Source organism: Halichoeres trimaculatus, unplaced genomic scaffold (assembly GCF_033239565.1).
Source record: "Halichoeres trimaculatus isolate MK-OKI-2021-1 unplaced genomic scaffold, fHalTri1.1 fHalTri1_scaffold_14, whole genome shotgun sequence".
NCBI classification, from domain to species: Eukaryota; Metazoa; Chordata; class Actinopteri; order Labriformes; family Labridae; genus Halichoeres; species Halichoeres trimaculatus.
The window spans coordinates 2,161,711-2,189,359 of record NW_027437192.1 but is presented as its reverse complement, the minus strand read 5'-3'; the positions used below and the strand labels follow the sequence as shown (position 1 = coordinate 2,189,359).

Genomic DNA, 27,649 nt, shown 5'->3' with positions numbered 1-27,649 from the left:
AATATATTTTAGGTAAATATACTTTATTAATTTGTTTTAATTTAAAAAAACCTAAAGGAATTTTTATTGTTTTTTTTTTTTAGGAAAAACATTTAAGTTATTTTTATTTATTTATTTAAAAAAATATATTTTGGGATTTTTTTTATTTATTCATTTTTTTTATTTTTTTTTTAAGGAAACACATTTGAGGTATTTTAAGTTTATCTATTTATTCAAAAAAGCATTTTAGGATTTTTTTTATTCATTTATTTGTTTTTTTTTAAAGGAAAAACATTTGAGGTATTTTTATTTATTTATTTATTTAAAAAAACATTTTAGGATTTTTTTTATTAATTTATTTGTTTTTTAATTATTTTTTTAAGGAAACACATTTGAGGTATTTTTATTCATTTATTAGTTTATCTATTTATTCAAAAAAGCATTTTAGGATTTTTTTTATTTATTTAGTTGTTTTTTAATTATTTTTTTAAGGAAATACATTTGAGGTACTTTTACTCATTTATTAGTTTATCCATTTATTCAAAAAAGCATTTTAGGATTTTTTTATTTATTTATTTGTTTGTTTTTTTTATTTTTTTTAAAGGAAAAACATTTTAGGTATCTTAATTTATTTATTTAATTTTTTTAATCAGGTATTTTTTATTTATTCATGTATTTTTTATTTATTTAGAAAACATTTTGGTTTTTTTTTATTTATTTATTAATGGGGGAGTTATATACACATATGGTGAAAACGGCCCTATCTCACAATGATAAAGAATCCTTTAAAAAAATCCTGGAACCAGACGGTGATCCCGATCACCTCAAAAAATTAATCACTGCTTCCTTATTTCATTTTAAACATTTCCTGAAAATTTCATCAAGATCCGTTTGTTACTTTTTGAGTTATGTTGTCTAAATAACATGACCTTCTTGACGGAGGTAATAAACACAAACATGTTTCTCATGTTAATTTTGAAGAGCAAACTTGACATTAGAGAAATCAAACAGCATGAAAACTGTAAATTCCAACACATGATCTGTATTTTAGCTAAAAAAATGATGGAACCTGTTAACTTTCTGTATTAACTGAAAGGGAAATATCAGCTAAACGAGCCACTGTGAAATCAGTCACTGCTTCCCCTAATAACAGACTCACTCTAATATAATTAGTCCAAAGTGTGACACATGTAAACCTGCGTTTCTCTCCTCTGTGTCTGTGCAGTATCGTAAAGGCTTCGACAGGACGGTCCTGGAGATCAACACGCCACAGGTGGAGCACCTCCCTCTGAGGGATATCAAGGTGTCAGACTTTGGGGAGAGCAACCAGCAGTTTGGCTTTGAAGTGGGACCTGTCTGTTTCCAAGGCTAAAAACACACACACACACTCACACATCATGAAAGGAACCACACACATAAACACACACACGCACTTCGAGACACATTAATATAAATGTATTAAAACAAACATGCCCAATAATTTGTAAATTAACTTGTAAATGATATAAAAACACACACACACACATACACTGACACACACATGGTTGTGAGACAAACACACTCACACTAACGTGCCTGGAGAAAGCATCGTCCTCTCAACGATCAGAGGATGATGTGAAAACGAGTCAAGAGGAGAGATTTGGACAAAGAACTCGCAGAGCAGAGACCATCGTCTGAGCGAAACGACCGCCAGGAGGAAGAGCGACGCCAGGACCGAGTGTTTTTGGAACGAAACAGTGTTTTCTTCACCAGCAGCCAGAGGCCGGCAGGAGGACGGACGCACGCCGGCGCCGCAAGACGTGAAGATCGATGTCTCCTCTCCCCCTCTCACTCCTCTCTCCTTCCCACTGTCTCCTCTTTTTTTATCCACTCATCTCACCCGCTCTACCTCCTGCCTCCTCCTCCTCCAGAAAGGGTCACACCCAGAGATTATTTCTACTCCTTTAACCCCAGGTTCACTCTGCGAGCAGCACGTTTGACAGGCGCGTTTTCACTCATCTGTTTTCAGTTCAAAGCACCAAAAGACGCCAAACTCTCAACACCTGTGTCTTTAAAAGCCAATCACCTGATTGTGACCTGTCAGTCATGCTGCTCACATTGAGAACATTTCTTTTCCTCTCGTATTAAAAGAAACCAAAGATATGAAGCCACCAGTTTCCGCTCAGATCTGAGAGTGAACTGACTTAATGCTACCTTGCTTTTTTAGATCATTCTGTCTGTTTTAGCCGCTTCTCTTCATCCTTATTTTTCACTAAACAGTCTGACGTTGAGCGATAGATGTAGCGTGGAAGACAAAGATCAGTGGATTTAAAAGCCATTATTTAAGAAACAGCTGATTCCTCCTTCAATCACGGAACAGTATTTCTACCGAGTCACGTCGACTATCGTTTCTGATTTTATTTCTGAACCTTCAGGCTGTTCAAACCCTCCCTCCATCTTTATTTTCCTTTGAACAAAGTGTAAGCTTTCCTGATAGAAACTGTGTGTCGTGGTGCTAATTATCCTGAAATATCAACCTGTTAGGATCCACTTTCCCTCCTTTAGTCTCTTCTTACAATTTCATGAAGCTTTAACTGGGGAAAATGTGCATTACATTCCATTTGTACAGAAATAGTGATATTCTATTGTATTTATTTAAACAAACAGGGTGCTTTGAGATTAAAAATAAGACCACCAAATATCCCAGTCCAATGTGGTATCTGTCATTTGTATTTATTTCCTGTAGTCGACACTCGAGTGGTCACGTGAAGCCGTCCGGCAGCCTGAGCTCTGGTGCTTCTGTTCACGCCCTGTCCAAACTCCGTCTGTAAAACCAAAGAATCTGTGGCCATGTCTCATGTTTTTTTTCCCTTTTTAGTGTTTTCATCGACTGTACTGTGCTGTTAAATTTTGCTTCCACTGTAACGATTAAAACGGTGACTCTCCAGCTCCGTCACTTTTCCTTGTTTGACGTCTTTGGACTCAGCTTCTTCAGAAATTCAGGCTCAGGTCGACACTGAGGTGGTTCAGACACACCGACGCGCAATCCTCTGAGAGCAAAGAGGGAAGGAGAACGTTTGTGAGAGGGAGGTGACGTCTCTGTCAATGAGATGAGTTAGTTTTTGTTTTTTTTTATTGTTTTTACAATTTTAACCTACAGTGAAACCTTGAAAATAATAAATCTGACCTTGAGATTCTCCAGAGAATGACCTTAAATATTTGTTTCTTTTGTTCACAAAAGGAACACAAAATATGGTGCTGAAAATAGACAAAAAATACTATTTTATAATGTGTGTAAGTATTTTTTTAAATTCTTGTCTCTGTAATATATAATCTTTAAAAAGAGCTGCTCGACTCTTGTTTTTCTTCCCGACATCAATCGTCCATATTTTCTTTGCCTTGAGACACTCTTTATGATGATGAAAATGTAAGGTTTCCATTTGCAGTCATAAGTGTTTTTATTGTTTATTTTATTTTTTTACCAGGCTTCAGTTTTTACTCTGAGTGAATAAATTACACATAAATTTAATTTAAAATGAACAAACACATTTTTTCCACATAAAACTACAAACATATAAGAAAACGTCAAACATCGTGACCCAAAAGATGTTCTCATGCTTCTTGAAACCTCAAACCAAAATGTTTTTCACGTTGCCAGCAAACATAAGAATAAAGTGATTTAAAAGTGTCTGAAACTAATGTGCATTGTCCTCTTTGGACTTCATTTTTCTCTCCTTCAAATCATCCTGTCTTCAGTCTCCTCACTCTGGTTTTCATGAATCTCTGAAGCCTGACTGTGAACACACTCATGGTTTTTCAATCCAGCAAACTGAGAGAAAAAATTCCCACACTCTGAGCAGCTCATGAGTTTCACTCTCTTGTGCGCCAACAAATGCTTGAACAGATTTTGCTCAAAGTTAAATCTTTTACCACATGTAGAGCAGCTGAAGAGTTTCTCTCCTCCATGATATTCCATGTGGGCTGTCAGACCGGACTTGTGATTGAAACTTTCACCACATTCTGGACAGCTGTAGGGTTTCTCTTCCTTATGCAGAGTCATGTGAACCCTTAGGCCAAATTTACGGCCAAATCTTTTCCCACATTCAGGGCAGCTGTAGGGTTTCTCCTTGGTGTGAATCCTCATGTGTCTGCTCAGACAAGACTTCTGATGAAATCCTTTTCCACACTCAGAGCAGCTCAACGCTTGCTCTCCTGTGTGACTCATCATGTGTCTGGTAAGACTGGAGTTCTGGTTGAATTTTTTCCCACAGTCAGGACAGCTGAAAGGTTTCTCTTTGGTGTGAATCCTGATGTGTCTGGTCAGACTGGACTTCTGGTTAAACTGTTTCCCACACTCAGAGCAGTTAAAAGCGTGCTCTCCTGTGTGACTCATCATGTGTCTGTTGACACATTGTTTATGGTTAAAGTTTTTCCCACATACAGAGCAGCTGAAGGGTTTCTTCTCAGCATGAATAACCATATGTCTGGTCAGACATTCTTTATATTTAAAACTTTTGCCACACTCAGAGCAGCTGAATGGTGTGTCTCTGCTGTGGATGATCATGTGTCTGATCAGACGAGATTTCAGTTTGAAAACTTTCCCGCACTGAGAGCAGCTGTAAGACCCATTTTCAATCAGCTTCGTCAAATCTTTATTTTGATCTATAGAGTTTGATCCTAAATGATCCTCTCTGGTCTCCCTCCAGTCATTACTGTCATCAGTTTCAGGCTCAGAGGACTCCTCAATCTTTACCTCAATCTCTGGTTCTGATCCTCCACAGTCCTCTTCCTCAGCTCCTGTTTCCATCTGATCAGTTTGTCTGTGATGAAGCTGTGAGGACTGAGCTTCCTCTTCCTCATCCTCACTCTTCACAGTGACAACATAAAAAGGGAATGTGTTGGTATCATCCTCCTCCAGGCTTTGAAGCTGCTCTCCCTCTTGACTGCTCCACAGTACCTCCTCTTCCTCTTTGATGAGCAGAGGTTTAGTTTCTCTCTGCCCCAAATTGGAGCTCCACTCCTGCTGCTCTTCTTTCATCACTGACAGCTGCAGGAAACACTGAAGCACAGAAAGACGCATGAAGAGAAGCTGAGAGTTTGTAGTAGAGCCACACTTTCAGTAGTGATGCTTGTTATTTCTTTTTAAAGTAACTTTTCAATCATTGTTTATTTCAAGCTTAATGTTTTTAAGAGCTGATCTAAAATGTTCTTTAAAAAAATCACAATTATCTTTGTGCAAATTTCAGCAAAATAGTCAAACCAAATTTGTTGCTCATCAGATTAATTTTCAAAATCTTAACGCAGATGTGGGTCATGTCCAGCCATAAAACTTGTGTTGTTTCCAATCTTGGCACATCTTTATTGTTGAATTAAAATTTGCCAGGTCTGCCATGTAAAGTGGAATATTTTTCCACGAGTATGAAGAATGTAAAACCTGATAGGGTTGGGTACTTTAGTGGGACAGGTACGAATGCTTAAGCCTGAAAGCTCAAAGGAAAAAAAAATAAAAACAGGGTTTAAATTATGGCTATGGAAAGCAGAGCTCACCTTTGATTAGTCAAAGATTTATTTAAACCAAATTATCTCGTTTAGCCTGAGTAAAGGCCTTAAGGGCACACACAACTGTTTTTTCCTCTTATTCATTTATTTATTTATTTTTCTATTTTAATTTTTATGTGTGTTTCTGTCAGAATGTCCCAAATGAAATAATATTAATAATAATAATAATAATAATAACAATAATAATAACAATAACAGTTTTTATTAAGTTTTTTTTTTTCTTTCTTTTTTTTTTTTTTTTCTTTACAAATACATCATTTTGAATGAAAAACGTGTTAGAAATGGCACCCAAAACAAACAAGCAAATAACAAAAAAACAAAATAAAACAGGCAAACTGAAAATAATTGCACACTATGCTAAACAAACAGCAGACATTTGGCGCTTCAGATACTCGACATTCAGTGGAACAGTAAGGACATAATAATGACACAAACAACAAAATAAAAGTTTTGCCTATTTTTAGGTGTATTTCTTAAATCAGAGAGTCTTTTACCCGTTTTTATTTTTTCTTGTGTTTCCTTTAAATATTCTTTTAAATTTTTCTCATGAGGTTATTTATTGAAAGCTGTGTAATTTAATTTATTTCAATGAACCTCAGATAAATGTTATGTATCCTGAACAAACCGACATGTGTATATGTGCAGTGGTCAGACTGACAGGTCAACGGTTCTGTTTGTTTACATCGAAGAGATGCTAGCTTTAGCAGGAGCTAGCTGCGGCTAACACTCTGTTCAAGGCTGTCACCGTTAGCTAAAGGCTCAGCTTCTGAAAAACACTGACAGGAAACACGTTAAAAGCTGATAAAGAAAGCTTACCTGCTTTCTGCAGCCTGCTTTGAGCTGTTACATGATCACTCAGCTGTTTCCTCCGGAGGTGGAGCTCCTCTTCTTCAGGTCTGAGGCGGTGTTACGGTGTTAGCTCTGACGGTCTGTGTGGCCTCAGTGAGCGGACTGGGAGAGAAAGAAGAAGAGGAGGAGAAACTCTGAAAGGATTGTTATGATCAATCTGCTGCAGGACTCTGGACTCTCCAAACAGCCTGTGGAGCTAACTGGACACTTGGCAAGCACAGCGTCTTCTTCTTTTGTTCAAATCACGGCAGACTGCACGCAGCTAAAGCGCAATGCTGCCCCCTACAGGTCCTTACAGTAAGTCGTTTAGTTGAACTGGACACAAACTGATTGACCCGTCGCTTAGAAAAAATAAATAAATTAAGAAAAATTAAAACAAATGCAGGTGGAGAAAAATAACAGACCAAGCTGTTGCTATTTTCCTCTTGTAAAACTTTATGCAGCAACATCAACAATTCCCCACATTTATTTATAAAACATAATAACATGGTGTGAATTTTTTAGTCACTTTTTAATCACTTTTCTTTCTTTTTCTCTTTTTTTTTCCGGCCAAATGTGCCATTTTATCCATGTTTCTATGAGAGAAATATCATTAAGGTACTGGCACTGTTAAATTGTTATCCTTAATATAAATCTCAATGTTAATATAAATTATTTAGAATTTAGATTTATATCAGGCATGAAGCTTAGCACTGAAAACATCTTAACTGTATTTCTATGTATTTTGCAGTTGACTGCAAAGACGTATTTATAACATTTAACTTGCAAAATTATAAATGATTTATTAAAGGTCACTTAACTGGAATGGAGTGTCATTAATATGTTACATTACAGGAGGTATGACAGAAAGTACATTAGTAAATAAAATATATCAACACTAGGTAGACTCCAAATCAGGGGCATTATAGAAATTATAATAATAAATCTTTATAATTTTGAAGTTAGCATTAGTTTCTGTGACCAGGTTATGACACATTTATTATTTTTATTGGGTTTTTTTTCAACATTAACAATTTATCACTGAGGTTTTCCTGCATGTTTGAAACTAGTCTCAAAGTAGGATCTGTAATGAGGTGAACTTGGAGTTGGCGCTCTGCTCACGTGTTTATGACGATGTTCTTACTGTAATTAATGACTATCACAAATGAAAATATGTTTCCTTGCTTGGGGCTTTAATTCTGTTTTATTACTTAATTGCACAACAATTCAATCCAGGAGACACAATGTGATGAATAAATCGTTTCGATTTTTATTCAACTAACATATCAATAATGTTTTAATCACTTATTGATAGACAAAAAAAGGAAAAGAAAAGGAAGAAAGAAAGAAAGAAAATCAAACCCCCTAAATATTGCTCCACAGCTTTGGATTTGTGCCTAAAACATTTTATATCAATGTTTTGATGAAATATTTAGCAAAAAAAAGTCCAATAACAAACAGTAGCTTGATTGAATTAACAGAGGAAAGGAAAGTGGATGGTACAGACAGTTAAATGTCTTTAAAAATGACAAAAAATAAAAACCTCTTCTACTCAGAGTCATAGAAGAGCAGTAGTGCAAAAGTGCAAAAACCTTTTTTTTAAGTTTTCTTCAACATTCAACATTCATCTTAAATAAATTACAAGCAACTTGATTTTTTTAAACGTACACACACATTTTTCCAAAATGAAACTACAAACATATGACAGATCATCAGAATGTCAAATATTGTGACTGAAAGTAATAAATCATTGTCGTTGACTAATATAAGAATAAACCATGAAGACATAAAAGACTCAAATGTTTCTGAAACTCATGTGCATCACGCACTGTGGACTTAATTCATAAATTTAAGGAGACATTCACAGTTTCTCAGACTTAAAGCCTGACTGAAATTCACTTCTCTCTGTCAAAGCATCCTCATGGTCTACAGTGTCCCGTTCAGAGGCTCTTCAGTCTTGCTAAATTTCCCGCTCGAATTAATAAAGTATTTCTGATTCTGATTTGGACTGAGCTTACTATCTGTTTGTAAGGAACTCCCTAGATCCGGGTTGTTGATCAGCCCAGTTCCCCCATAGCCCTCTCCTCCAGCAGGACTTCCTGCTGTTATGGCCTCCTCAGTCTGGTTTAGATGAAGCTCTGAACCCTGACAGTGATCACATGTGTGACTTTTAAACTGAGCATGCTGGGAGAAGGTTTGCCCACACACCGAGCAGCTGAAGGACTGACCTCTTCTGTGGTTCGCCAAATGAACTTTTAGGTAATACTTCTGCTTAAAACATTTCCCACACTCTGAGCAGCTGAACAGTTTCACTCTTGTGTGCGCTAGCATATGCTTGTACAGATTTTGCTCAAATTTAAATCTTTTGCCACACATAGAGCAGCTGAAGAGTTTCTCCCCTCCATGATATTCCATGTGGGCGGTCAGACCAGACTTGTGATTGAAACTTTCACCACATTCTGGGCAGCTGTAGGGTTTCTCTTCCTCATGCAGAGCCATATGGGTTGTCAGACAAAATTTACGGCCAAATCTTTTCCCACATTCTGGGCAGCTGTAGGGTTTCTCCCCAGTGTGAATCCTTAAGTGTCTGGTCAAACTGGATTTCTGTTTGAATTCTTTCCCGCACTCAGAGCAGCTTAACGCCTGCTCTCCTGTGTGACTCATCATGTGTCTGGTGACACCTTGTTTATGGTTAAACCTTTTCCCACATTCAGAGCAGCTGAATGGTTTCTCCACTTCATGAATTACCATATGTCTGGTCATACATTCTTTATACTTGAAACTTTTTCCACACTCAGAGCAGCTGAATGGTGTGTCTCTGCTGTGAATGATCATGTGTCTGGTCAGATGACCGTTACTTTTAAATTTATTCCCACACTCAGGGCAGGTATAAGGTTTCTCTTCAGTGTGCGTTATCATGTGCTGGTTCAGGTTTCCTTTCTTTTTAAATGTTTTTCCACAACTGAGACATATAAAAGGTTTATCCTCACGGTGAATGATCATGTGTCTGGTCAGACGAGATTTTAATCGGAAAGCTTTCCCACACTGAGAGCAGCTGTGAAATCCATTTTCATTCAGGTTTGTGAAATCTTTAGTTTGATCCGTAAAGTTTGATCCTGAATGATCCTCTCTGGTCTCCCTCCAGTCATTACTGTCATCAGTCTCAGGTTCAGAGGATTCTTCAATCTTTACCTCAATCTCTGGTTCTGATCCTCCACAGTCCTCTTCCTCAGCTCCTGTTTCCATCTGTTCAGTTTGTCTGTGATGAAGCTGTGAGGACTGAGCTTCCTCTTCCTCATCTTCACTCTTTACAGTGACAACATAAAAAGGGAATGTGTTGGTATCATCCTCCTCCAGTCCTTGAAGCTGCTCTCCCTCCTGACTGCTCCACACTTCCTCCCGTTCCTCTTTGATGAGCAGAGGTTTAGTTTCCCTCTGCCCCAAACTGGAGCTCCACTCCTGCTGCTCTTCTTTCATCACTGACAGCTGCAGGAAACACTGAAGAACAGAAAGACGCATTAGGAGAGGCTCAGAGTTTGCAGACGGATATAGAAAGATGTACAGTTGAGGTCTAAATGATTTACCCATCTATGATACTTTCAGCTCTTTCCAAAAACGTCGAAGAGCTGATAAACAGAGCAATGAATCTTAAACACAGCCTAATTGATTTATTTTTTTTACTTTGCACACAGAAATAAAAAGTTTAAATAATAAAAACTACGCACATTATTGAGCCAAAGCAAAAAGCACTACTGTGCTTTAGTCATGTGTTTTAACTTTATAACCCTCAAAGCTATTCATCAATCAGTCAACCCAGTTCAAACTGAGGGTTGTTCTCCACTTCACACACAGAACAAAACCTCAGCTCAGGTTTTGAGCTGCCACTGGAGCTGAACGCCTCATGAACATCAAAAGCTACAGAAATCACTTTAGACTGGACTTTAAGAAGAACCGTTGATGCTCCCATAGCAGGAGAAGGACAAAGAAAGTTATTACAGCATCAGCTCCAAGAGTCAGGAAGTGGAGTGAGAAGACTCATCAAGAAATTCAAAGAGAGCCACACAGTCCAGGAGAAATCTGCAGAGGGAGAAGGACAAAGACTTAAAACTGGACTTTTGAGAGAAAATCAGAGAGACTGAGATTTTGCCCTCTAAAGACCCCAGAACAACGACCAAACTACATCAGTTCAGGACTTAAGCCTGGCTCACACTACAGGATTCTCAGCCCGATTTAACCCAGATTCGGTCCTCCCAACAATCGGGGAAGAAATCTGGTCTGGGACTAAAATCGGCCCCGACGTTCGGCCAAGATTATCTTCTAGTGTGAGCGGTTGACAGATGAATCTTTAGCTCCACGATCGTGTCACAGACTCGTCGGAGCCGCCCCGATGATTTTCAAACATGTTTGATATTTATCTGGATGATTACAACATTCATTCTCACTGAGGATGACAACAGGCAATTAGAAAGAGCTCCAGAGGCCGGACAGCAGACAACAAACGCAGGCTGAAAGTGCAACTGAAAGGCTCCGGGTCAGCTGACTGCGCGCTCCACTGGCCCACTCGAGACAGTTCAATAATGCCTTTAAAAATAACACAAAACCACGCCATTTTCATACAGTAGTAAACTGTTGTTTTATCAGTGATGGGTGTGAGATCATGCCATTATTGGCTGATACAGCAACAGTTTCACCTCTGTCCCTCTGCGTGTGCGTAATGGATGAAAGGCAACGCTGCAGACAGCTCCGCTTCTCTCTCCTCCTGTCCCACCAGTGCGCTAAAAACCTCAGATCAAACAACTGAGCACATGTGGTCCATCACTCTCTCTGGTCAAATCATCTTGGTGAAATCCTGTAGTGTGTGCTGGTCAGTATTTTCAAATCTTGTTGTTAGAGCGTGCTTAAGATTTAAGAGAAGATGATCTGTGAAGATTCTCCTTATGGGTGAGATACAACCCGATTTCAGAATCGTATAAGATTTGTAAAATCCTGTAGTGTGAGCCAGGCTTTAGCCAAGGCAGAAACTGTCAAAGAAAACTGTTACAAGAGCCCTGATGGTCCCAGAAATGGACCGCTGTGGAGGATGCTGGACAAGAGAAAGTCCACTTCTACCAAAGAGAGAGCCCTTTAAAGGATAAGTTCGGTTTATACAGCTTTTACATTGTTTATAGCATGAAGTAGGACAAAATACTCACCCAGAAGGTTTTCCTGATCCAAGCAGTGCTTCGGGAGATATTTAGATCCAAAATCGTGCAGCGGACGTCCGTATAATGGGATCCATCGGGGCATAGACAGCTCCGCTCCTAAAACTGCATCAATCGTCCAAAAACTCCTGTTTTTCACCAATATTCCATCATGGTCTACTCCGGGTTAAACCTCTGTTGCAGTCTGTGTCACTCCAGACAGCGCTACGACTGTACTGACCTCTGAACTGACGAAGACTTTGTTTACGTTTGCTCCTTAAAGAAAGGAATCAGCTCTCCAGAGAGTACTGCGCATGCGCAGAGGGGCAAATGTAAGCAAAGTCTTCGTCAGTTCAGAGGTCAGTACAGCCACACAGCGCTGTCTGGAGTGACACAGACTGCAACAGAGGTTTAACCCGGAGCGGACCATGATGGAATGTTGGTGAAAAACAGGAGTTTTTGGACGATTGATGCAGTTTTAGGAGCGGCGCTGTCTATGTCCCCGATAGATCCCATTATACGGACGTCTGCTGCACAATTTTGGATCTAAATATCTCCCGAAGCACTGCTTGGATCAGGAAAACCTTCTGGGGGAGTATTTTGTTCTACTTCATTCTATAAACAATGTAAAAGCTGTATAAACCAAATTTATCCTTTAAGCTAGCAGACTGAAGGATGCTAATCAATCAGTTTTTGTGTATAAGCATCTTTTATACAAATAAAACACAGCTCCAGGTGCCTCACAGTGATTACACAGAAATTCAAAAAATAAATAAATACAATACATGGAAAAAAAAAACAATGATGACAAAATTATTTTGGAAATAAAGATTTTACAGCAGTGACTTATGCACAGCTCTAAAATAGACTTGCACTAAAGCAGTTTAAAGTTTGAAGAAAAATAATATCAAGCTAAAAAATTAAATACAAATAAAATTGTAAATAGTCAAAACTAATAAAATGAAATACATGAAGCGTAAGGATGAGAGAATGAATAAAAGCTCTAAAAGTCAGAGGAAAACCTCCAGGAGTCTGCAGCAAACTGGGTCTGAGTCTGGGTTTGTCTTCCAACATGACAACGAGACAAAACATACGAGGCTCCAGAAAACCAAGGTGAGCGACAGGCCTGCACAGAGCCCTGACTTCAGTCCCAGACCTGAAGACCAGGGTCCAGGGGCAGAACAGCATCAGATCTAGAGGAGCTACAAAGATTAGCCAAACAAGGACGGGCTGGTATTCCTCATAAGATGTGTCAGAGACTTGTCACAAACTACAAAAACGACGGCTGTGATCAGCGAAAGAGGATAAACGATGATGAGATATCTGTTTGTTTACATCGAAGAGATGCTAACTGATACTTTAGCAGGAGCTAGCTGCGGCTAACACTCTGCGGCTCTACAGGGCTGTCACCGTTAGCTTAAAACTCAGCTTCTGGAAAACACCGACAGGAAACACGTTAAAAGCTGATAAAGAAAGCTGACCTGCTGTCTGCAGCCTGCTTTGAGCTGTTACATGATCATCCAGCGGTTTCCTCCGGAGGTGGAGCTCCTCTTCTTCAGGTCTGAGGCGGTGCTACGGTGTTAGCTCTGACGGTCTGTGTGGCCTCACTGAGCGGACTGGGAGGGAAGAAGGAGAGGAGGAGAAACTCCGGAAGGATTATGATGATTTTTCTGCTGCTACGTGACTCTGGGCTCTCCAAGCAGCCAGTGGAGCTAACTGGACACGAAGCTAACGAAGCTAATAGAGCTGATTCTTCTTCTTCTTTTGTTAAACACACGCGGCAAAGGTGTAGTGCTGCCCTCTGCAGGTTGTTGCTGTTTCTGTTTTCCAAACCGCCTGTTACACCAGCCGTGAGCCCACTGCTCCAGTCGGAAGTTAGTATGCGGTGAAAAAGAACAAAAGCCCCGGATGTTCTACCGAGGCGGGAAAATGTCCTTTTTTAAAACGTTGTAAACGTTTTATTAACAGAGAAGTATACAAGAATTAGTGATGGGAAACTCGATTCTTTTTACTGAAATGAGTTTAAATGAGTCACTCACCATAGTGAATCAGGTTTTTGAGTCATTTGAGTCACTCGAGTCAGTTACCCAGAAAGTGCATAGAAATCTATATTTCAGAGCGATTCATGCCAGCGAAATGACTGAAAAGGACAATTAATACACTCCAATGTGAAAAAAAGAGTGAAAGATCAACATATTTTAAAGAAACTTTTATTTTTCTAACTCACAAATAAAATAACATTAAATTAGATAAATATAACTGAGAAAAATTACAAAATTCAAACAGTACAACATTAGAAAAAATAACTATGTACAATAAATCCAAAGTAAATCTAAATCTAAAGCACTTGTTGCTTCAAAATGCATCCAAACATCACTTCTTTTGCGACTGTCCATTTTTCCCTTGGGGGGTCCGGGGTATCTGCTCCTGTGGACCAATGAGATCAGATTTGATCCTGATTATTCAAAAAAGGGAATCGCTGACATCGGCAAACCCCGGGAATTCCAAACAGCTCGTTTTAGGTCAGGATTTTACATTCACAAGCTCTACGAAGTACAGGTTTTGTCATTAAATATCACATTTCGTGGACTGGGAGGAAAGACAAAGACCCACACATTTCACTAAAAGACTTGATAAAGTGATTTTTGCATAATATGGGACCTGAAAAAAACAGATCTTACCAACAGGTGAGTCATTTGGGAGGTTAGAGAAATTCTTAAAGAGCATTAAAGTATCTGAAGGGATAGCATTAAATACTATGGCAAATTCCTTAGGAGTAACTCGAAAACTATGGGTAGCTTAAAATGCTCTATAAGAAAACAGGAGATGAAGAAGTGGCATTAAAAAATGCATTGCTTCTCCATTGGAAAGCCGGTAGAAAGTTAAGGATAAGGCATAAATGAGCCGAACAGGATCTCTGATCCGTGCGGGACACAGGAGCCGCAAAACATCCACGGGAGTCGTCTGCAGGTTGGAGGTTCTCACGGGATTTCAAAGTATGTCGATACTTCAGGAAAAAAAATTACTCCTAAAAACAGGAAAAAAGTAATCTGAAAACAGAAAAAAATTTACTCCTAAAAACAGGAGGAAAAAATTACCACGAAAAACAGCAGGTTGAGGTTCTTGCAAGATTTCCAAGTATCTCGATAAAAATTACTCAGAAAAACAGGAAAAAAGTAATCTGAAAACAGAAAAAAATTACCCTGAAAAACAAAAATAATTATAACAAAAAACAAACCAATAAAAAAATATTAATCAGAAAAACAATTACCACAAAAAACAAACTGGAGAAAAATTACTCTGGAAAACACATTTTTTTTTTTTTTTCTTCAAGTGAATGCAATACGCTTCCACAGTAGAACCTCTGTGTGTTGGAATAATAATAATATTTTTTAAAAAAGAAGGTGGGACTCAGGTTTGGGTGCATTACTGCCACCTACTGGAACAAGTACAATACAACAAGAGTTGGGTTATGCAGGGGACTTTCAAAGGAGCCATTAAGTCTCAGCTCATTTGGACTACAGTCATTCCAGAGCCACAAAATCTACTTTATCTTCACAATAAAGACTAAAAAGTGTAAAAAATGCTGCACATAGTAAAAGCATAGAGAATATTTACCTAAACCAGAAGTTTTTTTTAATTTACTTCACATGAATGTGAAATTCACAAGATAAAAATACGGGCACGTCATATCCATTTTTCCTCTTTAGAAGAAAGATCCTGGATCAAGCGGGATTAAAACCAATCAAAGCTCACAACACTCCTGTCTAAATAATAAAATCAACTTACCACTAAAGTTTGGTTACTGATCATCAGACGTAACAAAGCTGATTAAATCACAATCGACTTATCGTTTCAACCCAAGGCACAGCTCCTGATATTTAAGGCAATGTTTCCTCCGAGTTTAAAACTGACTAATGTTCATGGATTGTTAAATTCTCTCTTGATCTCAGTCTCTGGTCGTTAAAGTCTTATTAAATCTGAGCTCCTCTCCTATGATGAACCCCCACAGCCGTCTCCATCACCTCCTGTGTCTGCCTCTTCTCTCCCTCCCTCCTCTGTTTGCTTTTGATGAAGCTTTGAAGCCTGATCACTTACACACTCATGATTCTTCAACTGAGACTTAAAACAAAACCTCTGATTACAAACTCTGCATTGGAAGCGTTTCTGTTTCACTCCTGTGTGAATATTCATATGTATACTCAGATAATACTTGCGGTGAAACCTTTTCCCGCACTCTGAGCAGCTGAACGGTTTGTCCTCTGAGTGAAGCTGCATATGTGCAGTCAGATGTCCCTGTTGTTTAAATGGTTTACTGCAAACAGAGCAGATGAAGGGTCTCTCTCCTGTGTGTTGACGCATGTGACTGTCCAGAGTTCCCTGACTAGTATAAGTTTTACTGCACACAGAGCATCTGAAGGGTTGACTTTCTCTGTGGTGCGCCCTGTGAAGTTTAAGTTCATTTTTCTGCTCAAAACGTTTCCCACACTCGTAGCATCTAAAAGGCTTCCCGCTCGTGTGACGCAACATATGTTGGCGCAGACTTTGCTCAGATTTGTAAGTTTTACCACACTCAGTACAGCTGTAGGGTCTTCCTTCTGTATGCACAGTCATGTGGGACACCAGATAAAATCTAAGACCAAATCTTTTACCACATTCAGGGCAGCTGAATGGTTTCTCATTGCTATGAATCTTCATATGTGTCTGCAGACTGGACCTGTATTTAAACTGTTTTTCACACTCAGTGCAGCTGAGGAGTTTCCCTTCATGACATCCCATGTGGGCTACCAGAGAGGACCTTTGATTAAACCCTTTACCACACTGAGAGCAGTTGAAAGGTTTCTCCTTGGTGTGTAATATCATGTGTCTGTTCAGACTGGACTTGTGTTTTAACTGTTTTCCACATTCAGAGCAGCTGAGGTCTCCTCTCCCACACTTGATCATCATGTGATTTTTCAGACAAGATTTCAGTTTGTAAACTTTCCCACACTGAGGGCAGCTGTGAAGTTTTTTTTGTTTGACGTCTGGCAAGTCTTGAGTGTTTTCTTTTTTCCTTCCTTTAGAGTTGGATTTTGAATGATCCTCTCCAGTCTCACTCCAGTCATTACTGTCATCAGTCTCAGGTTCAGAAGACTCTTCAGTCTTCACCTTCACGTCTAGCGTTGATCCTCCACAGTCCTCTTCATCAGGTTCCTCTCCCTCATCTTCACTCTTCACAGTGGTATCATCCTCCTCCGGTCCTTGAAGCTGCTCTCCCTCCTGACTGCTCCACGGTTCCTCCTCTTCCTCCTTGATGAGCAGAGGTTTAGTTTCCCTCTGCTCCAGACTGGAGCTCCACTCCTGCTGCTCTTCTTTCATCGCTGACGTCTGCAGAAAAGGCTGAAGAACAGAAAGACACATTAGGAGAAGCTGAGAGTTTGGAGAGGGAAGCAGAAGGATGTATGCAAGATGAGCGTAGGTCATGCCAAAAATGAAAAATAATTAAAAAAGGTACAGAAGTGCTCTGTCAGATTTGACTTTAAGATGTCCTATTCTGTAACAAATGTATGAGACTGTGCCCTGTGGTGTAACACCAATCAGAAATTTGACCGTGTTACGGTGTTAGTATAAAAACCATGTTTCTGCTCCGGCAGGAGGACGAACACATTAATCCTTAAAACAGTCAACATTATGACAAATTTCCCCAAAAAATGATTTTTAAAATGCATCTCTTTGGCTCAGCAAGGGAGTGCAACTGAATATAATTAATAATAATAAAAATAAAGCACAAAGTGTGGTCATCAAACCAGGGGAGTTTTTGAACAGGAAGCATTAGGAATTTAAAAGGATAAGTTTTGAATGGTATTTTGTGTTTTTTTTTTTATTCTATTATTAAAACGTCCGCTGTTGTGGGCATTAAAGAACACGTCCTTGAGAGAAAGAGTTTTTTTTTTTGTTTGTTTATAATGATTTATGGTAGTGGTAATTAGTTATTTAAAAACCGGGAGAGGATACATGGTTATTTTCAAAGTTTAACAAAAAAACTGAGACTATATAAGTACTATCATGCCCCAATAACGAGTCCCCTTTTTTATGTGATAAAGTGGGCATAGGCTGAGCGTTACAAACTTAAATCCTTAAATTAAGTGTAGAGCATTAAAAAAGAAAAAAACAACAACAACAGTTTAACTACTGAGGCCAGATATATAAATGTAAAAATGTTCAAATTTAAATGCTTAAATATGACACACAAGGATTGGAAAACATAGCCGTTACTTTATTTACCCAGGGTGTTAGCAGGGTTCATGAAAAAAATGTTTTCTCTTGGGAAATGCTCACTTTTCATACTCTAATAACATTATTTCTTAACAGACTTAAAGTTGATGACGCAGCCTGAAAACAGGCTCGCTCCTCTCAGTCGGAGTGAGCATCGATGTGACAGCGGCTAAACTAAGCTAACTCCACTGTAGCAGGAGCTAGCTGCGGCTAACACTCTGTGCAGGCCTGTTATCATTATCTAAAGGCTCAGCTTCCACAAACAGTGACAGGAAACACGTTTAAAGCTGGTGAAAGAAAGCTGACCTGCTCGGAGCTGTTTCCTCTGGAGGTGGAGCTCCTCTTCTCCGGGTCTGGACGGTGTTAGCTGACAGGTCTTTGTAGCCCCAGCGAGCGGGCCGAGAGAGACAGGACGAGGAACGCTGGATGGATTAATATGATCAGTCTGCTGCTACTGTCCGACAAATTAACTCTGTTCATGTTTCTTTCTTAGGTTTACGAGCTGCTCCACAGTAATTGACCCATAAAGGACTAATAAAGTCGACTGAGTCTGAATCCGGACCTGGACTCACCTAACAGCCTGTGTAGTCAGCTCAACACGAAGCTAACGAAGTGAGGAAGCTAATAGCGCTGTTTCTCCTGTTAAATTTCCGGCAGACCACACGCAGCAAAGGTCTAATACTGCCACCTACAGGTCGTTACAGTAAGTTATTTAACCTGATACAAAAACACTTATTTTTTTTAAAAAAAAAATCCATTAATGACACACTTTACAGAAATAATAATAAAAATAAGAAATAGAAAAAAAAATATTCTGTTGCATTTTTTTCTTCTTCTTGTTATACTGTACACTGCTCAAATGAAGCCAATACAATTAATATTTGGTATTGAAAATAAAATTTGGCATTGAAAAACAAACCCTGAACCTGAAAAAAAAGAAAACTAGGCACAAAAAAAAATATGTAAAAAAACAAACATGAAAATTTTACAGTTTATTTAATTCTATAATTCTGTGAATTCTGCTGTTATTGAATTTAAATCATATTACATTTATTTGATGTCACTGTTTTATCAATGACAGTTTATAATTTGAATGTTTTTTTATCACACTTTTTTTTCTCTTTTTTTGCTTACTGTCTTTTTTCAGTTTCACTTTTCTGTCACTCCTATGGTGTAAAGTGGTGGTTTGGGGGAAAGGACCAGTAGGGTGTGATTTGCATATATATAAAATAGTTTATGGTCCAGCCAAGTGCTGAGTTATTCACCATCAATATGTAAACTGTATGATTTGAATTCAAAAACATCAAAATGCAAAAATGTATAAAAAATGTCTGTGTCATTATCAATACCATTACCTCTTTTGATGCATTATACTTTTTTATGATACATGTTTTTCAATACCAATGTTTCTTTTTTCCAGTTTCAGGATCTGCTTTTCCATGCCAATTTTTGTAGTATAATCTTTTTTTTTTTTTTTTTTTTTTTTAAAAAGCATTTCTCCACATTCAACACTGTGTGAATTTTTCAAACACTCTTTAATCACACATATACAATTTGTGATCACATATAGTTTTTGTGTATAATTCTCTTAATATTTTATCACTCATAAGTTTATATCATCTACACAACTCTCCATGTGAAAATACACAAAAATGTCAAATTTGATGCAAAAATTAAAATATGTGTTGAAAGTTTCATAAATAAAAAAAATATATATTATTGAATAAAACGGAGCAGAGAATCCCTGAGGTCTCAATGTTTGGTCTTTTACTCATCTAAACAGAAAACTGACTTTGTTTGGTGAAAGCAACCAATCAAAACCCACAACACTCTTGTCCAAATATATTAAATCAATATTCAACTAAAGCTTTGTCACTGTTCATCAGTCATAACAAAGTTGAATAAATTACAATTATAAATGTAAAATTAAAAACCATCAACTTATTGTTCTTAAAGTTTCTCAGAGTTTCAACCTGACTGATGCTCAAAGATCATTAAATTCTGTCTTGAGCTCAGCCTCTGGTTGTGAAAGTCTTTCTAGATCTGAGCTCCTCTCTTGTGATGAACCTCCACAACCGTCTCCATCATCTCCTTGGTCTTCCCTCTTACTTGTTTGGTTGTGATGACGCTCTGAAGCCTGATCACCTACACACTCGTGTTTCTTCAGCTGAAACCTCCGGGAAAACGTTTGATCACAAACGCTGCAGCTGTGGCGTTTCTTGTTGCCTCGTGCATGAACTCTCATGTGTATGGTCAGATGCCATTTTCGATTATACCTGTTGTTGCACTCAGAGCAGCTGTAAGGTCTCTCTCCTGTGTGAAGTAACATATGTGAGGTCAGATGTGCCTGTTGTTTAAATGTTTTACTGCACTCGGAGCAGCTGAAAGGTCTCACTCCTGTGTGGAGTAACATATGTGAGGTCAGATGTGCCTGTTGTTTAAATGTTCTGCTGCAAACAGAGCAGCTGAAAGGTCTCTCTCCTGTGTGAAGTAACATATGTGAGGTCAGATGTCCCTGCTGTTTGAATGTTTTACTGCAAACAGAGCAGATGAAGGTTCTCTCTCCTGTGTGAAGTAACATATGTGAGGTCAGATGTCCCTGCTGTTTGAATGTTTTACTGCAAACAGAGCAGATGAAGGGTCTCTCTCCTGTGTGTTGACGCATGTGACTGTCCAGAGTTCCCTGAGTAGGATAAGTTTTACTGCACACAGAGCATCTGAAGGGTTGACTTTCTCCGTGGCATCCCATGTGGGCTACCAGAGAGGACCTTTGATTAAAACCTTTCCCACACTGAGAGCAGCTGTGAAGTTTTTTTTGTTTGAGGTTTGGCAAGTCTTGTGTTTTTCTTTTGAAGTTGGATCCTGAATGATCCTCTCCAGTCTCGCTCCAATCATCACTGTCATCAGTCTCAGGCTCAGAAGACTCTTCAATCTTCACCTTTATGCCCAGCGTTGATCCTCCACAGTCCTCTTCATCAGCTCCTGTTTCCATCTGTTCCGTTTGTCTGTGATGAAGCTGTGAGGACTGATCTTCCTCATCTTCACTCTTCACAGTGGTATCATCCTCCTCCAGTCCTTGAAGCTGCTCTCCCTCCTGACTGCTCCACAGTTCCTCCTGTTCCTCTTTGATGAGCAGAGGTTTAGTTTCCCTCTGCTCCAGACTGGAGCTCCACTCCTGCTGCTCTTCTTTCATCGCTGTTATCTAATCACTGAAGCACAGAAAGGCACATTAGGAGAAGCTGAGAGTTTGGAGAGGGATGCAGAGGAGACCATGCAAAAAAAATAGAGGTGGAAGTACGCAGTCAGATTTGACTTTAGGATGTCTTATTCTTGAACAAAGCTCTCTGTGTGTTGAGTGTTTTGAGTTAAATAGCTGATAAGAGTGTGGCACCAGGTGTCGTTAATATTGAACCTTTCCACAAAATTCTAATTTTCTGAGATACTCAATTTGGAATATTCTTTCGTTATCAGTTATATTCATGAATATTAAAAGGAGTAAACACTTGAAATATGTCAGTCTGTAAAAATGAATGTATACATTACAGAAGTTTAACTTTTTGAATGGAATTAGCACCTTACACACAAAAGTTAAGTATGGACACAATAAAAAAAACGTTTTAAATAATTATTTTTAAGAATAAATAACAATAAATAATAACAATAATAATTTATTTTTGTAATAAATTCAAGTCTATCACAATTTTTGGGGTGCCGACTGAAATTGTGATTCTTCAATATTTATAATTTTGTGATTTTCAGTTTGCTTTTTTTGACACCAGATCATGGGACAAATTTCAATGATGATGATAATGTCTACAGACTATATCAGGAGCCATATTTTCCCATGAAATGCCTCCCTCTGCTGGAGAAAAGAGGTAACTTTTTTCCAATACACTTTTATAAACAAAGACAAAACTGAAAAAATTGAATTTGAAAAATGTAGATATGTAACACATGCAGGTTGTTGCAGTCTTCGTTTTTCTTTTAAGTTTAGTATGCATGTGTTTGTTTATGGTGACGACCTATTTCTGTTTTTCTTTTTTTTTTTTGCATGTTCGAAATAAAATTCATAAATTCAAAAAATAAAACTGATTTTTTTGACATAGAATCCCGATTTGACATTAACAAAAAACCCTGATATCAAATTTCGACTTTTTTTTTTCTCCCACCCCTATTATTTACTGCAGCAGCAAAAACGTTTGAGACAAACATGACAGGTAGACTGAGTTTATTCCAATGGCGTCACTTGGACTATCAGGGCAGAGCAGCAAAACCTCCAGCTCAGGTGAGGAAGCTTCTCACCTGGCGGTAAGAGAGCTCCAGGGGCTGCAGGTGAGTGAGTGACGGAGTCCATGAGTCGAGCAAAGCTACGTACTGTGAGCTAGTGAGTGAGTCTCTTGTGCTCAGATTGAGCTGGGCTACCTACAGCTTCTTATTGAGTCAGTGAATGAGTTGGTAGGAGGGATGAGTCATGATTCGCGAGTCAGTAAAGTGATTCTCGAGAACTGAACCATTCGTTCATGACTCGCTCCACTCCACTGTAGCAGGAGCTAGCTGCGGCTAACACTCCGTGCAGGCCTGTTATCATTATCTAAAGGCTCAGCTTCCACAAACAGTGACAGGAAACACGCTTAAAGCTGGTGAAAGAAAGCTGACCTGCTCTGAGCTGTTTCCTCTGGAGGTGGAGCTCCTCTTCTCCGGGTCTGGACGGTGTTAGCTGACAGGTCTTTGTAGCCCCAGCGAGCGGGCCGAGAGAGACAGGACGAGGAACGGTGGATGGATTAATATGATCAGTCTGTTGCTACTGTCCGTCAGATTGACTTTGTATATGTTAATTTCTTAGATGTACGAGCTGCTGCACAATAATTGACCCATAAAGGTCTAATAAAGTCATCTCAATTTAAACCAGGACTCACCGAACAGCCTGTGCAGTTAGCTGAACACAAAGCCAACAGCGATTCTTCTTCTACTGTTGAATATCCGGCAGACTACATGCTGCAAAAGTGTAACGCTGCCACCTACAGGTCATAACAGTAAGTTATTTTGATGACCCCGACACAGATACAAAAAAAAAACCAAACTCTAATAATAATAATAATAATAATAATAACAATAATAAAATTTATAATAATCATTTTTATGATGATCTGGTATTAAAGAAAAATATAAAATCAAAACAATCAATAGAAAAAATATTCTGTTGCTTTTTATTTAAAATATTTCAAAAGTATAAAATTTCACTTACTCAACTATGAGTGCTGTTTTTATTATATAGCTTTTTTTTCAATATTCATCTCTAAAAAAATCAATTAAAAAAGTGTTAATTTTTCAGTCACTTTATTTATTGCACTTAAAATTCCATTTTTTAAATTTAGAATTCTCTCACAATTTTTTCACTGATATATTTGTATTCACCATACAGCCCTCCATGTTAAAAATACACAAAAATGTCAAATTTAATGCACAATTCAAAAATATGTGTTGAAAGTTTTACAGGTAGAAAAAAAAATCTTATAGAATGAAACAGTGCAGAGGATTCACTCCAGGAAATAGGATAGAAAATACTTTATTTATCCCCACAGATATATTTAGAAGTCACAGCAGCAATCAAGAAAACAAAAGTAAGGAAGTGTATAGAAAATGCAAAAAGGTCCATGAGAAAATAGCTGCTGACAGCTTGTCCATCATGTTCCAGTCAGCCAGCCTCCACCTCCACAGGGTCCAGTACTGAGCTTGTGAAGCTCTTCCAATGTGGTGTTGTTGTCCAGTGTTAGCTCTGTTAGCTATGTCTGTGAATAGTATGATGCTACTCTGCCTTCTGGTATTCTGTCTGTTGCTGGGGTAGCACAGCTAGCTCGTCCATCTTATTGGAGATAGATCTTACGTTCCCAATAACGATGGATGGAAGGACAGGTCCACATCATCACCTCCCAGCTCACACCTGAGAACCAGCACGTCGTCCTCACCTCCTCCTCCTCACCTTGTGAGGAAACATCCAGCCTTGCACCAGTTAGCATTGACATGCTACAGGCTGCTGACAGCTGAGTTCACATGTAAACAATGCAGCCATGGTTACATGTAGGATCTCCAGACAAACACAGGAGAAAAAATAGTAAAAAATAACACTGAAGACACATGACCAACAAATGAACCATACGAAGTAAACAAATACAAAGATAAAAAAAAAGAGATGAAAAAATCACAAGAAACAGACAAAGAAGTCAGAGATGCTGTAAGACGCATCCACAACCAACAGGGCGGCGCCTAGCAACTGAAAGTAAATTAACATTGATCGCAGTACAAACAATCAAAACCTAGAACACTACTGTCCAAATATATTAAATCAACTTCCAACTTAAGTTTAAGGATCATTGGTCATAACAAAGCTGACTGAATTACAGTTGTACATATAGAAACAACAAACAAAAAATCAACTTCAAGGCACAGCTCTTGATATTTAAGACAATAGTGCTTCTGTAATCACAGCTGACTGGATAAGCACAGTCAGAGCAGAGAGGTGATTCTTCTCCAGGTCTGGTTGTTAAAGTTTTTCTAAATCTGAACTCCTCTCTTGTGATGAACCTAAACAGCCATCTCTGTCACCTCCTGTACCTCCTTCTTCTCTCCCTCCTTCCTCTGTTTGGTTTTGACGAAACTCTGAAGCCTGACTTCTAACACACTCATGTTTCTTCAGCTGAAACCACCAAGTGAAATTTTGGTCACAAATGCTGCATCTGAGGCGTTTCTCTCTCTCACCTGTGTGAACTGACATATGTGTGGTCAGATGCCATTTACGGTAAAATCTTTTGCTGCACTCAGAGCAGCTGAAAGGTCTCTCTCCTGTGTGAAGCATCATATGTGAAGTCAGAGTTGCCTTTTGTTTAAACTGTTTACTGCAAACAGAGCAGATGAAGGGTCTCTCCTCTGTGTGAGTCAGCATGTGTTTTTCCATATTTCTCTGAGTAGGAAATCTTTTCCCGCACTCAGAGCAGCTGAAGAGTTTCACCTCTGTGTGGTGACACATGTGAGACTTCAAATTAGACTTCCAATTAAATCTTTTACCGCACTCTGAGCAGCTGAAAGGTTGACTTCCTCTGTGGAGCACCATGTGACTGTTCAGGTCACTCTTCTGTCGAAAACATTTCCCACACTCAGAGCAGCTAAAAGGTTTCACACTTGTGTGAACTAACATATGTTTGTACAGATTTTGCTCAGATTTATAACTTTTGCCACACTCAGCGCAGCTGTAGGGTCTTTCTTCTGTATGCACAGCCATATGGGTCACCAGACAAAACTTGAGACCAAATCTTTTACCACATTCAGGGCAGCTGAAGGGTTTCTCTTCAGTATGACTCTTGATGTGTATGTTCAGACCAGACTTGTATTTAAACTGTTTTTCACACTGAGTGCAGCTGAAGAGCTTTAGTTTATGATATTCCATGTGAGCTGTCAGACATGACTTTTGTAAGAAACCTTTACCACACTCAGAGCAGCTGAAGGGTTTCTCCTCGGTATGACTCTTCATGTGAACATTTAGACTGGACTTGTGTTTAAATTGTTTTCCACATTCAGAGCAGCTGAGGAGTTTCCCTTCATGATGTTCCATGTGGACTTCCAGACATGACTTTCGAACAAAACCTTTACCACATTCAGAGCAGTTGAAAGGTTTCTCCTCAGCATGGGTCTTCATGTGTCTGTTCAGACTGGACCTGTGTTTAAAATGATTTCCACATTCAGAGCAGCTGAGGTTTTCTTTCCCTGAGTGGATCCTCATGTGTTTTGTCAGATGAGGTTTCAGTCTGAAAGCTTTCCCACACTGAGAGCAGCTGTGAAGTCCATTTTCATTCAGGTTTGGTGACTCTACAGTGTTTCCTGTAGAGTTGGATTTTGAATGATCCTCTCCAGTCTCACTCCAATCATCACTGTCATCAGTCTCAGGTTCAGAAGACTCTTCAGTCTTCACCTTAATGTCCAGCGTGATCCTCCACAGTCCTCCTCATCAGCTCCTGTTTCCAACTGTTCAGCTTCCTCTTCCTCATCTACACTCTTCACAGTGGTATCGTCCTCCCCCAGTCCTTGTTCCTCCTCTTCCTCCTTGATGAGCAGAGGTTTAGTTTCCCTCTGCTCCAGACTGGAGCTCCACTCCTGCTGCTCTTCTTTCATCGCTGACGCCTGCAGAAAAGGCTGAAGCACAGAAAGACAGATGTATGCAAGATGAGCGCAGGTCATGCCAAAAATAAAAAATAATTAGCAAAGGGACAAAAGTGCTCTGTCAGATTTGACTTTAAGATGTCTTATTCTGTAATAAATGTTATTCACACTAAAGCTTTTCGAGGAGGACCCAGCCAGCGAGAAAAAGAGAGATATTGTGAGAAACTACAGCTAACAGTCAGGAGAGACCTATACCAGTTAGCAGCAACTTCATGAAAACATGACAAACCCACAACAAACTCCTCATGCACTTGAAATGTATGAGCCCGTGCCCTGTGGCGTAACACCAATCAGAAATTTGACCGTGTTACGGTGTTAGTATAAAAACCATGTTTCTGCTCTGGCAGGAGGACGAACACATAACTCCTTAAAACAGTCAACATTATGACAAATTTCCCCCAAAAAATGATTTTTAAAACGCACATATTTTGCTCAAATGCTCAGCAAGGGAGTGCAACTGAATATAATTAATAATAATAATAATAAAGCACAAAGTCTGGTCATCAAACCAGGGGAATTTTAAACAGGAAGCATTGGGAATTTGAAAGGATGATCCTGTATTAACTGCATGGATGCAAACTGAAATCCTTTTAAATAAAATGTAGAGCATTAAAAAAAAGAAAAAAAAAACAGTTTAAGTTCTGAAGCCAGATTTATAAATGTAAAAAATGTTCAAACAAAAATGCTAAAATATGACACACAAGGATTGGAAAACATAGCCGTTACTTTATTTTCCCAGGGTGTTAGCAGGGTTCATGAAATAAATGATCTTCTCTTGGGAAATGCTCACTTTTCATACTCTGATGCCAGTATCTCATTGAAACAGACTTAAAGTTGATGACGCAGCCTGAAAACAGGCTCGCCTCCCTCAGTCGGAGGGAGCATCGATGTGACAGTGGCTAAACAAAGCTAACTCCACTGTAGCAGGAGCTAGCTGCGGCTAACACTCCGTGCAGGCCTGTTATCATTATCTAAAGGCTCAGCTTCCACAAACAGTGAAAGGAAACACGTTTAAAGCTGGTGAAAGAAAGCTGACCTGCTCTGAGCTGTTTCCTCTGGAGGTGGAGCTCCTCTTCTCCGGGTCTGGACGGTGTTAGCTGACAGGTCTTTGTAGCCCCAGCGAGCGGGCCGAGAGAGACAGGACGAGGAACGCTGGATGGATTAATATGATCAGTCTGCTGCTACTGTCCGACAAATTGACTTTGTTCATGTTTCTTTCTTAGGTTTACGAGCTGCTCCACAGTAATTGACCCATAAAAGACTAATAAAGTCGACTGAGTCTGAATCAGGACCTGGACTCACCTAACAGCCTGTGTAGTTAGCTCAACACGAAGCTAAGGAAGCGAGGAAGCTAATAGCGCTGTTTCTCCTGTTAAATTTCCGGCAGACCACACGCAGCAAAGGTCTCATACTGCCACCTACAGGTCGTTACAGTAAGTTATTTTACATGATACAAAAACACTCCATTTAAAAAAAAAATCCATTAATGACCCGCTTTACAGAAATAATAATAAAAATAAGAAATAGAAAAAAAAGATTCAGTTGCTCTTTTTTCTTCTTCCTGTTATACTGTACACTGCTCAAATGAAGCCAATACAATTAGTATTTGGTATTGATTGCAAATAAAATTTGGCATTGAAAAACATATCCTGAAACTG

At 38.9% G+C, this 27,649-nt stretch overlaps 3 protein-coding genes across 3 annotated transcripts in view; 1 reads left to right on the top strand and 2 right to left on the bottom strand.

The window, feature by feature from the left end:
* col11a2 (collagen, type XI, alpha 2) overlaps window positions 1-3,537 on the top strand; it is a 48,788-nt gene extending 45,251 nt beyond the window's left edge. Inside the window, exon 65 of the mRNA XM_074686095.1 lies at window positions 1,205-3,537. Within this exon, the coding sequence (XP_074542196.1) occupies window positions 1,205-1,351 (147 nt within the window). The 3' untranslated portion in view covers window positions 1,352-3,537. The remainder of the gene's footprint in view (window positions 1-1,204) is intronic.
* On the bottom strand, window positions 3,446-22,690 carry LOC141803268 (uncharacterized). The gene is made up of 7 exons (XM_074687229.1): window positions 22,437-22,690; window positions 19,768-20,989; window positions 15,530-16,904; window positions 13,134-13,141; window positions 8,276-9,843; window positions 6,429-6,468; window positions 3,446-5,017 (listed from the first exon to the last, which is right to left on the bottom strand). Exons 2-7 carry the CDS (start codon window positions 20,971-20,973, stop codon window positions 3,695-3,697), a joined length of 5,520 nt encoding a protein of 1,839 aa, XP_074543330.1. The 5' UTR covers window positions 20,974-20,989; window positions 22,437-22,690; the 3' UTR covers window positions 3,446-3,694.
* A 517-nt stretch (window positions 22,691-23,207) lies between these two features.
* On the bottom strand, window positions 23,208-27,384 carry LOC141802547 (uncharacterized). Its single transcript, XM_074686086.1, has 2 exons — window positions 27,028-27,384; window positions 23,208-25,964 (listed from the first exon to the last, which is right to left on the bottom strand). The coding sequence occupies exon 2, from the start codon at window positions 25,552-25,554 to the stop codon at window positions 24,322-24,324; it is 1,233 nt and encodes a 410-aa protein (XP_074542187.1). The 5' UTR covers window positions 25,555-25,964; window positions 27,028-27,384; the 3' UTR covers window positions 23,208-24,321.
* Window positions 27,385-27,649: the final 265 nt, after the last annotated feature.

Bases quoted from the DNA above. Each gene is read 5' to 3' on its own strand.
- LOC141803268 (XM_074687229.1), bottom strand. From the start codon at position 20,973: ATGAAAGAAGAGCAGCAGGAGTGGAGCTCCAGTCTGGAGCAGAGGGAA. The intron at 16,905-19,767 runs TGAGCATCAGTC...TCTGTTCTTCAG, and splicing joins AGACAGAATTTAATGATCTT to CCTTTTCTGCAGACGTCAGC. The intron at 6,469-8,275 runs GTAGACCATGAG...TTTCTCTCCCAG, and splicing joins GAGCCTCTGAACGGGACACT to TCCGCTCACTGAGGCCACAC.
- LOC141802547 (XM_074686086.1), bottom strand. From the start codon at position 25,554: ATGAGGATCCACTCAGGGAAAGAAAACCTCAGCTGCTCTGAATGTGGA.